This window comes from Salvelinus alpinus, chromosome 27 (assembly GCF_045679555.1).
Source record: "Salvelinus alpinus chromosome 27, SLU_Salpinus.1, whole genome shotgun sequence".
In the NCBI taxonomy this organism is placed as follows: domain Eukaryota; kingdom Metazoa; phylum Chordata; class Actinopteri; order Salmoniformes; family Salmonidae; genus Salvelinus; species Salvelinus alpinus.
In genome coordinates, this window is record NC_092112.1 from 31445017 (window position 1) to 31460496 (window position 15480).

General features: G+C 45.7%; 1 protein-coding gene across 2 annotated transcripts in view; it reads right to left on the reverse strand.

The window, feature by feature from the left end:
* LOC139556382 (protein cornichon homolog 3-like) overlaps positions 1-15480 on the reverse strand; it is a 50414-nt gene that overhangs the window by 29072 nt on the left and 5862 nt on the right. For both annotated transcript variants that reach the window (XM_071370288.1, XM_071370287.1), the window contains exons 2-3: positions 14827-14895; positions 8201-8248 (exon numbers count right to left, since the gene is read on the reverse strand). In XM_071370288.1, coding sequence (XP_071226389.1) covers positions 8201-8248; positions 14827-14895 — 117 coding nt within the window. The remainder of the gene's footprint in view (positions 1-8200; positions 8249-14826; positions 14896-15480) is intronic.

Genomic DNA, 15480 nt, shown 5'->3' on the forward strand with positions numbered 1-15480 from the left:
ACCAGAGCGCAGCAGCAGCCCTCCCTCATCTCTATCTCTCTCCATCTCTTCCTATCTTTCCCATTCTATCTCTCTCCATCTCTTCCTATCTTTCCCATCTCTATCTCTCTCCATTCCATCTCTTCCTATCTTTCCCCTCTCTATCTTTCTCTCATCTACTGTACCGCCATTTCATCTCCCTTCAAATGATAGGGGAGGGAGAAAATGGAACTCCTATGTATTTTAGGAGCAGGAATCGAGCAGGGTTGCAGGCTCCACCACCTTGCAAATGAACACGCTGGCCTAACCACCTCTGTGCTTCTGCTTCTGTACTCACAGAGGTGTGTGGGGAATGGGGAGGTGTGTGGGGAGGTGTGTGGGGAATGGGGAGGTGTGTGGGGAGGTGTGTGGGGAATGGGGAGGGAGAATGAGACAAAAAAATAAAGAAAGATAGATGAGCAGCACTCTATGGTTGGTTCTGTTGCTGTGACAACACCGCTGTTTTACACTCACAAACCGAACGGGGCGGGAGAAATAAAACCACCAGCTAGTGCTCCTCTGCGACTGGCTTGCAAAGTACAGCACCTGCTGCCATAAGACAAACTCCACAATCTATCCAAGATCATTTTCTATGTAATATTGTGTGGGGTGACTCATATCCGCAAATGCTGAGAGAATGCATTTGTAACAGATGAGGAACAAACAATAACCATTTCTACAGTAACATACACATAGTTCATGTAGTGCTGAAGATCCTCTAGGAACGATGAAATCTAATGAATAAGCTTTATGACTCCAGGCAGGGTAGGAAATGAACTTCTGATGTGGTGTTGATGGTGCAGCTCAACACTCTCACTGGGTCAGTACTGCAACAGTCCCCAGGAGTGACAGATGAGCCTAAGGCAGTGTTGACAACAGAGATAAAGAACAAAAACGGCCTCCATTCCAGCAGCCCCGGTATGAAGGAAGTTAGAGGGAGTTTTGCGAGCCAATGCTAACTAGCGTTAGTGCAATGACTGGAAGTCTACCGGAACAGCTAGCATTCGAAACTACCTCAAACTTCCTTCATACTGGATGCAAAGACATGAAAATGGTATCCATGAGTTCATCTGACCCTTGGTAAATTGATAAATCTTGCACTATCCCTTTAATGTTTTGAGATACAGTGACTGAAGTACTGTACTCACCCCTGTGCAAAGTCTTGATCACCCCCCCCCCCCCCCACTACATCGGATGTAGTGATCATAATATAATAGCCATATCTAGAAAAAACTAAATTGTGTATAAGCGAATATACAATATACAAGAGGTTTTGCAATGATTCCGATGGCAAAGATGTGAAAAATATTTGTTGGTCTGATGTATGAAATGAGGAACAGCAGCACTTGCAGCATTTATGAAACTGCTTCTTCCGGCTACTGATAGGCATGCGCCCATCAACAAACTGACTGTTAGAACTGCCAAATCCCCATGGATAGATGAGGAATTGAAAAACTGTATGGCTGAGAAGGATGAGGCAAAGGGAATCGCAAATAAGTCTGACAACACAGCAGATTGGCAAACAAAATCACATAACTAAACTAAAGAAAAAGAAGAAGAAACTATACTATGGAACAAAGATAAATTATATAATGAATGATAGTAAAAAGCTCTGGAGTACCTTAAAATAAATTCTAGGCAAAAAAGCGAACTCAGCTCCCTCTTTCATTGAGGCAGATGGCTTGTTCATAACAAAACCCTTTGATATTGCCAACCACTTTAATCACTTTTTTGTTGATAAGATTAGCAAACTTAAGCATTACATGCAAACAAATGCTGAGCCTTCATATTCATGCATATCGAACCAAATAATGAAAGACAAACACTGTAGTTTTGAGTTCTGCAAAAATGGTGTGAAAGAGATGATTTTTTAAAATAAGGACAAGCCACCTGGTACCGACAGTCTGGGTGGTAAATTGCTGAGGTTGGAAGCAGAATACATTGCGACTCCTGTTTGCCACGGCTTCAATTTAATCCTAGAAGATGGTGTTTTCCCTCAGGCCAGGAGGGAGACAAAGGTCATTCCGCTGCCCAAGAATAGCAAAGCACCCTTTAATGGTATAAACAGGCGACCAATCAGCCTGTTACCTGCGCTTAGCAAACTTTCGTAAAAAACAGTGTTTGACCAAATATAATGTTATTTTACAGAAAACAAATTGGCAATGGACTTTCAACATACTTATAGGGAAGAACACGCAACACACTCAGCACTGACACAAATGACTGATGATTGGCTGAAAGAAATTGATAATAAGAAGATTGTGGGAGCTGTTTTGTTAGACTTCGGTGCAGCTTTTGATATCATTGATTATAACCTATAGCTGAAAAAATGTGTTATGGATTTACATCCTCTTTCTTATCATGGATTGAAAGTTACCTTTCTAATAGAACTGGGGTGACCACATTTAAAATCCTCCTGGACAACAGGAGGATTTTGCTGGACATTTTGCTGGACATTCGCGGGACAGTGTACACACACACACACACACACCTCTCGCTCATGGTGTGTGTGTGTTTTTTAAGTGCCGGAGAGCAATCAAAATGTAAATTACGTCATCATTTCTCAAAGTATGTACCGACAGATGTACACATTGAATATCATGATAGAATATGCATAAAATGCATCTTCCAATTGCAACATCTGCCTATGCCGACACATTGTCTCAAAATAAAAATATATTTTTAATACCCTCAAACACCATTTGAAAATAGGCCATGGCATATTCACTGTACATTATGAATGATAATTCTTCACGTTTTACCAGTGAAAATGTCCAAACTGCATCTGCCTGCCAATCATTTGATCTCAATCAGTTTCATGGGAATGTGCATTTAGATCTTCTTGAAGTGTTTTGTGAGCAAATTAGAGCAGTTGGTGTTAAACTACAGCGTTTTGATTCAATCGGAGCACATTCAACCTAGTGGTGCACTGTTTTGAGTTTGTGGTGTGAGATTTTTTTGGGACTATTCAGCTAACCATCCTAAAATCATGAAATGAGGTCGTGTTTTTGATGTAACAGCAACCTTATACTATGCTATTATACTTGGTTATGTTATGTAGAATACTAATGAATCATTATGTGATCTTCCAAGACATTGATTCAGCTTTGATCTAACTTTACTGAATGAGTACCACTGTGAGAAGTGCAGCACTACACCCGGACTACACAGCACTCGGCGCAACTAGCCAACTAATTGTTGCCTACTGCAAAATTTGGTGATGCAGAAACGAGAGACCACGTGTGGCCGTTTTATGAAAATCTGGGAATGTTTGGCCAATATTTGGTCTTAGGGAATGTAAAACAGCTAGGAAGGGAGGCTTTTTAAGCGGGATTGAGACTGAGTGAAGCAGCAGCAAATTATGTTGAATGAGAAACTAATGAGCATGGAGTAGCCTCACAAGTTTGACGAAATTACTTCATCCAAAAGTATGTTCACACCTGCTTGTCGAACATCTCATTCCAGAATCAGGGCAGTCAGCTTGGGCCATTATTGTTTTCTGTTTTTACCAATGACCTTCCACTGACCTTGAATAAAGCCTGTGTGTCTATGTATGCTGACGAGTCAACAGTATACACGTCGGCTATGACAGTAAAATAAATAACTGGCACCCTTAACATAGAGCTCCAGTCAGTTTTAGAATGGGTAACTAGCAATAGGCTGGTGCTAAATATTGCAAAAACTAAAAGCATCGTTTTTGGGACATATCACTCGCTCAACCCTAAACCTCAGATCTATTATTGAATAATGTGGCGTTTAAGCAAGTTGAGGAGACTGAACTGCTAGGTGTAACCCTAGATTGTAACGGCTGTCAATGTCGTTCTCCTCCTCAGACGAGGAGGAGCATGGATCGGACCAAGATGCGGAGTAGGAGGTATTCATGATTTTAATGGCAAACAAACAAACACTACAAATTAACAAAACAACAAACGTGACTAACCTGCAACAGTCCTGTGTGGCCCAAACGCTAACACAGGAAACAAACACCCACAAAACACCAGTGAAACCCTGGCTGCCTTAGTATGACTCTCAATCAGAGACAAACGATACACACCTGTCTCTAATTGAGAATCATACCAGGCCGAACACAAAACCCAACATAGAAATACAAAACATAGACTGCCCACCCAACACTCACGCCCTGACCAATAAAGACATACAAAACAAGAGAAAACAGGTCAGGAACGTGACATAACCCCTCCCTTAAGGTGCGAACTCCGGGCGCACCAGCACAAAGTCTAGGGGAGGGTCTGGGTGGGCATCTGACCACGGTGGTGGCTCAGGCTCTGGGCGAGGTCCCCACCCCACCATAGTCACTCCCCGCTTCCGTATCCCCCTCCCAATGACCACCCTCCAACTCAACCCACCTAAATGAAGGGGCAGCATCGGGATAAGGGGCAGCAGCTCCGGGATAAGGGGCAGCAGCTCCGGGATAAGGGGCAGCAGCTCCGGGATAAGGGGCAGCAGCTCCGGGATAAGGGGCAGCAGCTCCGGGAAAAGGGGCAGCTCCTGACTGTAGGGCAGCTCATGACTGTAGGGCAGCTCATGACTGGAGGGCAGCTCATGACTGGAGGGCAGCTCATGACTGGAGGGCAGCTCATGACTGGAGGGCAGCTCATGACTGTAGGGCAGCTCATGACCGTAGGGCAGCTCATGACTGGCTGGCGTCTCTGGCAGCTCCTGACTGGCTGGCGTCTCTGGCAGCTCCTGACTGGCTGGCGTCTCTGGCAGCTCCTGACTGGCTGGCGTCTCTGGCAGCTCCTGACTGGCTGGCGTCTCTGGCAGCTCCTGACTGGCTGGCGTCTCTGGCAGCTCCTGACTGGCTGGCGGCTCCTGACTGGCTGGCGGCTCCTGACTGGCTGGCGGCTCTGGCAGCTCCTGACTGGCTGGCGGCTCTGGCAGCTCCTGACTGACGGACGGCTCTAGCGGCTCCTGACTGACGGACGGCTCTAGCGGCTCGGGACAGACGGGCGGCTCTAATGGCGCTTGGCAGACGGATGGCTCAGACGGCGTTGGGCAGACAGATGGCTCAGACGGCGTTGGGCAGACAGATGGCTCAGACGGCGTTGGGCAGACAGATGGCTCAGACGGCGTTGGGCAGACAGATGGCTCAGACGGCGTTGGGCAGACAGATGGCTCAGACGGCGTTGGGCAGACAGATGGCTCAGACGGCGTTGGGCAGACAGATGGCTCAGACGGCGTTGGGCAGACAGATGGCTCAGACGGCGTTGGGCAGACAGATGGCTCAGACGGCGTTGGGCAGACAGATGGCTCAGACGGCGTTGGGCAGACAGATGGCTCAGACGGCGTTGGGCAGACAGATGGCTCAGACGGCGTTGGGCAGACAGATGGCTCAGACGGCGTTGGGCAGACAGATGGCTCAGACGGCGTTGGGCAGACAGATGGCTCAGACGGCGTTGGGCAGACAGATGGCTCAGACGGCGTTGGGCAGACAGATGGCTCAGACGGCGTTGGGCAGACAGATGGCTCAGACGGCGTTGGGCAGCCGGGCAGTTCAGGCACCGCTGGGCAGACGGGCAGTTCAGGCACCGCTGGGCAGACGGGCAGTTCAGGCACCGCTGGGCAGACGGCAGACTCTGGCCGGCTGAGACGCACAATAGGCCTGATGCGTGGTGCCGGAACTGGAGGTACCGGGCTGAGGGCACGCACCTCAGGGCGAGTGCGTGGAGGAGGAACAGGGCTCTGGAGATGCACTGGAAGCCTGGTGCGTGGTGTAGGCACTGGTGGTACTGGGCTGGGGCGGGAAGGTGGCGCCGGATATGCCGGACCGTGAAGGAGGACACGCGCTCTTGAGCACCGAGCCTCTCCAACCTTACCAGGTTGAATGGTCCCCGTAGCCCTGCCAGTGCGGCGAGGTGGAATAGCCCGCACTGGGCTATGCAGGCGAACCGGGGACACCACCTGTAAGGCTGGTGCCATGTACGCCGGCCCGAGGAGACGTACTGGAGGCCAGATACGTTGGGCCGGCTTCATGACATCCGGCTCGATGCCCAACCTAGCCCTCCCAGTGCGGCAAGGTGGAATAGCCCGCACTGGGCTAAGCACGCGTACTGGGGACACCGTGCGCTTTACCGCATAACACGGTGTCTGACCAGTACGACGCCCTCTCACTCCACGGTAAGCCCGGGGAGTTGGCTCAGGTAACCAACCCGGCTTCGCCACACTCCCCTTTAGCCCCCCCCAAGAAATTTTTGGGTGAGCCTCTCGGGCTTCCAGCCTCTCTTACGTGCTGCCTCCTCATACCAGCGCTCCTGGGCTGTGGCTGCCTCCTTCTCCTCCCGAGAGCGGCGATTCTCTCCCACCTTAGCCCAGGGTCCTTCTCCGTTGAGTATTTGCTCCCATGTCCATTCCTCTTCTCTCCATTGCTTTGGTTCTTGCCGTCCTTCTCCAATCCGCTTGGTCCTGGTTTGGTGGGTGTTTCTGTAACGGCTGTCAATGTCGTTCTCCTCCTCAGACGAGGAGGAGCATGGATCGGACCAAGATGCGGAGTAGGAGGTATTCATGATTTTAATGGCAAACAAACAAACACTACAAATTAACAAAACAACAAACGTGACTAACCTGCAACAGTCCTGTGTGGCCCAAACGCTAACACAGGAAACAAACACCCACAAAACACCAGTGAAACCCTGGCTGCCTTAGTATGACTCTCAATCAGAGACAAACGATACACACCTGTCTCTAATTGAGAATCATACCAGGCCGAACACAAAACCCAACATAGAAATACAAAACATAGACTGCCCACCCAACACTCACGCCCTGACCAATAAAGACATACAAAACAAGAGAAAACAGGTCAGGAACGTGACATAGATAGCGAGCTGTGATGGTCAAAACATATAGACTTAATGGTTGCTAACATGGGAAGAGGTCAGTCCAAGATAAGGCGCTGTTCTGCTTTCTTGACATTTCAATCAACTAGACAGGTCCTAGAGGCCCTAGTTTTGTCGCACCTGGACCACTGCCCAGTTGTGTGGTCATGTGCAAATAAGGACATAGGCATAGTTGCAGTTGGTCCAAAACAGGGCAGCACATTTTGCAACTAGATATACATGGAGGGCGAACGTCAATGGCATTCATGTCAATCTCTCCTGGCTCAAAGTTGAGGTGAGATTGACTGGATCACTATTGGTCTTTGTGTGAGGTGTTGAATGTACCGAACTGTCTGTTCAAGCAGTTGGCACACAGTTCGGACACTCACTCACACAAGACATGCAACCAGAGGTCTCTTCGCAGTCCCCAGTTCCAGAACAGAGGCTGGGAAATTCACAGTAGTAAATAGAGCCATGACTACATGGAACTCCGTGCCACCCCAGGTAACTCAAGCTAGCAATAAAACCAGCTATAGATTTCTTTAGGATAAAATAACACCTTACGGCACGATGGGGACTGTAAAGAGACACAGGCATTTTCATATATTATGTATTGTATTATGTATTTTATTTTGCATTGTATTATGCATTGTATTGTGTATTGTATATTTCATTGTTTTATATATTGTATTATGTATTGTATATTGCATTGTATTGTATTATGTATTGTATTATGCATTGTATTATGTATTGTATTTTGCATTTTATTATGCATTGTATATGTATATTATGTATTCTATTTGTTGTGTTTCGTTTCCTGTTTGCACCCTATTAAGAGTGGCTGCTGCCCTGGCATCAAATATTGCAGTTTTAAAGCTTATTTGCGGCAATTTTACACATTTTGGCATGGGCAGAGATTTTTTTTTGCAATGTATAACAAATGTAATTCATTCTACTAATTTTGCCATGGGGTGGATAGAAAATGTTTTGTATATGATATCTGAGTTAGAGTGACTAACAAAATCAATGGGGGGCCCCCTGGTCGGTAATTCAGCCATGATAACTACAGGTTTAAATAGCTAGCTAGACTAATGTTAACTGACATGGGCTAATTGAGTGACTGTCAGTGACTGACATAACAAGAGAAAAACTGCTGATACACATCCAAATTTAGAAATTGCACCTTGTGTATTCTACTATTTTAACTCTCACAAACTAGCGGGCCACCAGTCTAGATGTAGAAGACCGTGATCATTTGCTGGCTTTAAAATGTAGGCTAAATGACATATGCACATGAAGTAATAAAGGAAATGTTTTAAATAGGACAGTGTTCAGTGGCTATTTACCTTTCTCAGCAGGCAGCAAATCCTCTCAATGTTCCGGAGTCGCTCTCTCTGTTGGAGCCAAACAGGAAACAGTTACATCACCTGCATTAAATATACATATGGAAACACAACAGTTGTTCTGATGAGGTTCACCAGTCCACAAATAGGGGTATTTTACAGACCTTAGTGACTAGATAGTGTAGTAAGTCCAACTGTCTAGTCACTAAGGCCTGTAGCATACTTGTTACAAGCTGGGGAGAATCAAGAATGCTTCAGGAGTGTGTTAGGTATACAGGAGTGTTTTGGGTAGCATGATGCCGCTGGCCTGTGAAGCTTGATTTACACTGTGTAGGCCCACAGTGAGACATGGATGATGCTGGTTCCTTCCTTCCCACCTCTGCTGAGCTATAAGCAGACTCTGCATCTTCTGCCTGTGTTTGTCTGTGTGTGGTGCTGGGGCTTTGTGGAGTCAACCCAGCACTGCCTAAAGCACTTGTCTACCCCCCACTTCTTGGCCCAGCGCTCCTCTCTCTGCAGAACTACAGTGCAACCAGAAACTGGCGAGGACATCAAGGGCCATATTTAGAAAAACCAATGCCAGGCGACACCATTTCTTGAATGGCGCATGTGAGCAGCATGGCATATGGCGATTACATAGAAACTTTCCCTATTTTGGGCAGTGCTTGTTTCTATGCCTGTTGTGGATGGATACCTCGCCCTGAGAGTCCCAGTCTGTACATGTGTCTCTATCAGACCAAATTGACTTGGTTGATGTGCAAAATTGTCATACTTGGGATGATGTGCTATCTTGAGGATAAATGATATATGAATGACACCCAAACAGGCTTATCTTCCTCTGCAGAGTGCTGGTGAAAAGGCCCCTGAAACAGGGGGGGGGGGGGGGGGGGTTGAATGTTATTTCCCAAAAGCTGCATTAATCAAGACTAAACATACATATTTGATTAGTATTTTGGAGAAAAAAAACACTACAGAAGAACTTCCTCTGATGGGATGTATAATTCATAATGGAGTCGCCTGTACGCCTCTAAATAATGTAATCTGAGGTAACACTACTGTAGAAAGCCAGTCTAGCGTACGTTGGAACTAAGACCATTGTAACGGTTCTACAGGCTCTGTGGGGAAAATGTGCAGCCTGGTGGCTAATCTCCATTTGAGCATCAGCCGTTTTTTATCTCTCATCTCAAAATCTGATACGACACAATCTACACGTCAGTCCTCTTGGACTTGTTCTGGGTAAAGACGGTGGAAAATGTCTTCAATTGCCTCCTTTTACTGTAATGTTTTTCTATTTTAAAAGTGCCAAGTGTATTGAGATGTTTTAAATGCACTTTAAAGTTTCACTTTAAGGAAGTCCCCTTCCACTGAGAGAAATGTGCTATTATATTAAGAGTAGAGGTAGGAAAGAGGTTGGGGTTGAGGAGACGTCAAATTGAGCTGCGGGTAGTCTCATATACATACGTGAAGTCAAATCTGTAGAATACTTTGATGTTCTCCAAGCACATTTTGCATTGCTTCCTCCTCCCCATGTCCTCTCACGACCCACTGCAGTAGTTCAGCATAAGAATCCACAACATCTATGAGAAGTTACCGTAAATTAGCCCTATTTTGGGACTGCAGCACCTCATTTGGGCGAACCTGAATTTGCCTCTACACATGTTTTCCTCTCCTCTCCCATCTTGAGGAGTATGAACGAGGCCATGCTAATATATTCCAGTGGTAGCCATGGAGACGCCAGATAACTGCCGACGTATCAACACTTCTCATTAGCAAGCAATTAGACAGGGCTCGCTTTGAAATGTTACTCAGCGAGAATTTGCTTGACAAGCAAGTGTGCTGGGGTACTGTAAATAAGACACACAAAAATAAACTGAGGCTCAGGGTGAGAATAGAGAGGAGACCTAGAGAGGTCAAGGAACTGTTGAGAGAAGAAGAGGAGTGTTTGACAGGTGGGAAATCGTTCTCTGGAGTGTGTACCTTCACTGTCTAGAGTACACAGTACACACAGTGCTCTGTCGAAGGAGTGAATGAATATGGGCTAATTACTGGTTCACTTTCTGGAGATGAGCATTTAATATTTTATTAGGATCCCCATTAGCTACAGCCAAAGCTTCAGCTACTCTTCCTGGAGGTCCACACAAAACATGACACAATACAAAACATGAATAGACAAACAATTCTTCAAGCTCTGTCAAGTTGGTTGCTGATCATTGCTAAACAGACATTTTCATGTCTTGCCATAGATTTCCAAGACGATTTAAGTCAAAACTGTAACTAGGCCATTCAGGAACATTCAATGTCAATATAATATCTCAATATAATACATTTTAAATTATGGCTGTAACACAACAAAATGAGGGAAAAGTCAAGGGGTGTGAATACTTTCTGAATGCACTGTACACTGACATTCCAACACACACATAGACTACATACGCTCACACGCACACAAATCACACACATGCATGCATAGACGCCAAACCCCCAAACACACACACACACACATGCACATACAGAAACACACAGACACACTTTCACACTCGTCACGTACGCTGTTGAATACTCTGTTTATTATCTGTCCAGATTGCCTAGTTACAGTTACCCCTACCTACATGTACATAATTACCTCAACTACCTCATACCTCTGCACATTGATTCGGTTCCGGTACTCCTTGTATATAGTCTCGTTATTGTTATTTTAATACGTTACTATTTCCTTCTTTTTATTGCACATTTTTCTTACTTTTTAACTGCATCGTTTGGAAAGGGCCTGTAAGTAAGCATTTTATGGTAAAGTTTACGCCTGTTGAATTCGATGCATGTGACAAATAACATGTGATTTGATTTGGAACATGTACTCATAATAACGGCTACACTGCAGTCATCATTTGTTACAGCTGCTTACTGTTACAATTGCAAGTCCGGATCCTAATCTCTCAGAACCAGTTGTTCTGTAAACACTAACCAGAATCTTACAACATTAGGAACTACCCGTGTCCTTGGTTCTCCCGTTTGACGTCAATAATATTCATAACGAGAGGAGAAATGTGACGATCCAGTAGTGGAGGCTGATGTACTGTCAGTATAGTGCAGGTGGTTCTCCAAGCTGGCTTTATATTATGACTTACCTTGCCTGAGATCTCAGGACTTGTGTCGGCTCCCAGAGCTAATACCTAGAGTTTACCCAGTGAGCCGTCATCCCAGGTTTGATATCTGGCCGATTACATGGGCCTACTGTAAAGCTTTCAACATTTTCTTGTAACAACAACAACAACAACGTTTTTAGACAGGACCCAGTATTATGCCAATCCACCATTCACCCGTTGGAGTCACACTGACATATAACCGATAGTACTAATTTACTAGAGATCTAACTAAAATGTAACCTATATGAGCACATGGGTAGTACACAATTCCATGATCAGTCTAGGGAAATAAAATCATAACACAAGTAATACTCCTCTCTCTGCATGATAATGCAACTATGGTAACTGCTTCCCTTTCCTTGCATTCATTTATTCACTGTTTTATCAGTCTGATCTTTAATGCAAGACTTAGATGATATTATTTGCTTCAGGCTAATCCCTGGCTGATAGAACGGTAGTTCAGAGTCGGAGAAGCAACAGATGCCATCAGCATCACAAAGCAGGGCCCCATCACAAGAAGGGCCCAGAGCGCTGTGGGGAATAAAGTATTAAAGCATAACGTACTCTCATCAGGCTCTGCACTGGTGTGTCATCTGAGTGTCTCAGAAGAGATAGGCAGATAGGCACTGGCCTCCTCAAAGTAAACAACATTGGCAGTGCTGAAATACATCTGGGCCTGAGTGTACGTCCCCATAGACCCAGAGGACTTATACACTACACACAAGGGCTCGCACACACACACAGACACACACACGTCCACCCCCTTCTCGAACACAAACTCTCTAGGAATAAACCTACTTTTTTTCAGCCCACTGTTCTCTGTGTTGGCACTCCTCCCTGTGATAATAGGCTCTGTCTTTATATATGTGCCTGGAGCCCCAGAACCAGAGACTCACAGCTGTGTGTGTATGTTTGTGTGTGAGGTTTGATTCTATATGTGTGTGTGTGTTTGACTCTGTGTGTGTGTTTGTGTGTCTGTGCATCCCTACTATGGTTGCTCTAGGTCTAGGGTGAGCCCTGACTCCCAGAAAGCCCCCTGGGGGAGGGGCAGATGACAGTCAGTCGCTAATTAGCCTGCTGCCTGGGTGTGAGGCTGATGTAGCAGACAGGGGCGTCATGCACCCCAACAATCTGAGGGGGCACAAGTATGTGAGGATGGCTGGTGGTGGAGAATTGTGCATTTTTCAAACACCTGAAACAGCTTGTTCCTGCAATCTAGAGCCATAATCATTTGCTTAATTCTATGTAAAAAAAAATATCTAAGCATATCTCTTGAGCTGTCTGTATCCTCCTGACTGGTGGTTCTTTATTAAATATATATTCTTCTCTGCATCTCTGCTAAAATCTGGGTAAAAGTACATTTAGGTAATCTGGGTAAAAGTACATTATTATTCAGTACATTTAGTTATTGCTTGCTTTTCAAAACTCTACCAACCTTGGCAGCAGGCATGCCAGCTATGATAGCTACTCTAACTTGATTGATAGCCTGAAATGGCTTCTTGGTGGCTAGTTATGAGGTTGGGAACCTACAGTATCTGGGCTAGCTAAAGCCAACTTCATAAAATTGCTAGATGGCTAGTAGTTTTAAAGAGAAACAATTATCTTTAAAAACAAATCTGAGGGGGCACATGCCCCTGTGCTCCCTATGGGAATGACACCGCTGGTGGCAGAGGTGGCAAGGGTGGCAGGGGAGCAGGGTGGTGCCCAAGCCATCAATCTCCAATCAGGACTCATGAGGTGGTCGAGGTGGAGAGAGGGAGGAGAGGGAGGGAGAAATGGTGTGGAAGAAGAGAGATGGAGGGAGAGAAAAAGGGAAGGTGGTATACATGTCACAGTGGAAGGAAAGAGCATGGGGGCCATGGGGAGTGAGAGACTATGAAGTAGTGCAATGGATTTGACTAAATACATTTTTATTTCAAAGTATTTAAAGGTTGTGTAAGTCATATCAGAAGCTAGCAGTTTCACTTCTTACCAACAACAGCTGCAAATCCCAATAAAACTACACCATGTTTTGATGTTCACTTTCATTGCTTGAATAAAAACACGATGAACCAATCTAGCAAATACGTTTTGTGGTCAGAGTGCAGTACTTATTTAGTTCCATAGCACAAATGTTTGCTAGCAAGTCTTTTAAACTGGCTTGAGCCAGAGCCTGCCTGGGCAAGTCCAAGGGGTTGCCTAGCAACGTGTGCCTCGGTGGGAGGCAACTTCTGCATAGCCTGACAAATTTTCATTTGGGAATCTGTTTTGACCGAACAGCTAGTGCGACAGCTAAAATGGCTTTGAAAAAACATCTGCACAGTGATAACAACACAATTTCTTTAAGTGGCAAAGTCTGAACACTCAGACTCTTTCTTTCTCTCTCTCTCTCTCTGAGATCACAAGTATTAGCATCAAGTTTAGTATCCAGGTGCTGTTCATAATTACATGCAAAGCAAATGCTACAAAAAAATAAGTGTCGCTGTACTTTGAGATCATTTTCAAAGCAACAATGACTTTGAAAAAAGTAATTCACACATTTGCATTTGAAATTGCTCAGCAATCCTGTTCCTCGAATACGCTGTCTCTCCATCCATCTTTTCTCTCTAGTTATCCCAAAGGACACACAGCTGTCAACATTCAAGTGCTGCGGCAGTACAGTCAAAGTCACCTCTAAACTGTGTTGTCCCAGGGACATCATACCTAAACTGCTCAAGTCATTCTCCTCTATTAAGGAGCCAGAGGGAATAATAACCCAGAAACCCCAGAGGGGATTCATGGAGCGGAACCTGTCCTTTATCAACCTCAGTGTCCCATCTCTTCTCTGATGAAGGGGATATAATTTATACAGAGCGTGCACCTGAAATGCCACTACATGGTATGTGGGCCCAGGTCAAAAGTAGTGCACGATATTTCAGACACAGCCAGGGGGTTGTGGCCTTTAAACCTGTGATGTGAGGTGCCTGTCAGCCACTCAGTCCCAGTCCAGAGGAGGAGGAATTGAACAGCATGCAGCCATCTGGTTGCTGTAGTATTAATGCAGAGCTGCAGATGACTGAGGGAGATGATCTTCTGGAGCAGCAGGGTGGCACCACACCTGGCCGCGGCCCCTGGTGCTGATTACACACCTCTTCCAAGCCCCCCCGCCCCCTCCCCCCACACACACACAGATACACACACACGAAGACACACACGCAAGCATCAGGCACGCAGACTCACACGCACGCATACACTAACACACGCACCACATATTTGCCCAAAACAATCAGCACACGCACTCACATGTTCTAAACACGCTGGTTACACATGCATACTCCAGATACCACACTCATGACACATCATACACTAATACACCAAGAGAACATCCTAGTCACCACACTTTCCACACGCTCACATATTCCAGACACATTCGGCAAAATAAACTCACTACTGGAGTGAGAGAACATGTTTGACAGTAGTACATGAGTAACATGTAAGTGTACTAGCACAGCAGAGAAAGACACGTACCGCATGGAGTGGATTGCCCTGATCGATGGGGACCTTAAAGTCTGCCTGCAGTTCATCAAAGGCTGTTATCTGAGAAAGAGTGAGAGCGAGAGAGTGACAAAGTGAGGAAAAAGAACAATGTGTTTTAGTTCTCTGCCTGCATCAGTGTTAATCACTCACAGTGGCTGTGTCAATGGCTGTAGCTGTGTCAGTGGTTCTATAGGCTGTCTGGGAGCTAGCACAGCGATTACAACACTGCATGACAAACAGGATCAATCAGACAGACAGAGCTGCATTAGGAAGCAGTGCTAGTAATTGCATAGGGGGGTATCGTCTTACAGAGACAGCTGACATTGCATGTCTATTCCCTGTGGCCATGCAGCGGCACAGCAGAGGCAGAGAGTGGATGTGTTTGCATGTATGTAAGTCCTTAGGGTCATGTGTGTGTGTGTGTGTATTTTATTAATTTTTCCCATGTTACAAACACACACACACACACACACACACACACACACACACACACACACACACACACACACACACACACACACACACACACACACACACACACACACACACACACACACACACACACACACACACACACACACACACACACACACACAGCCATATTTCCCTGTGGTGTGATTCTGGCGGGCTCTACTGTGTGTTGAT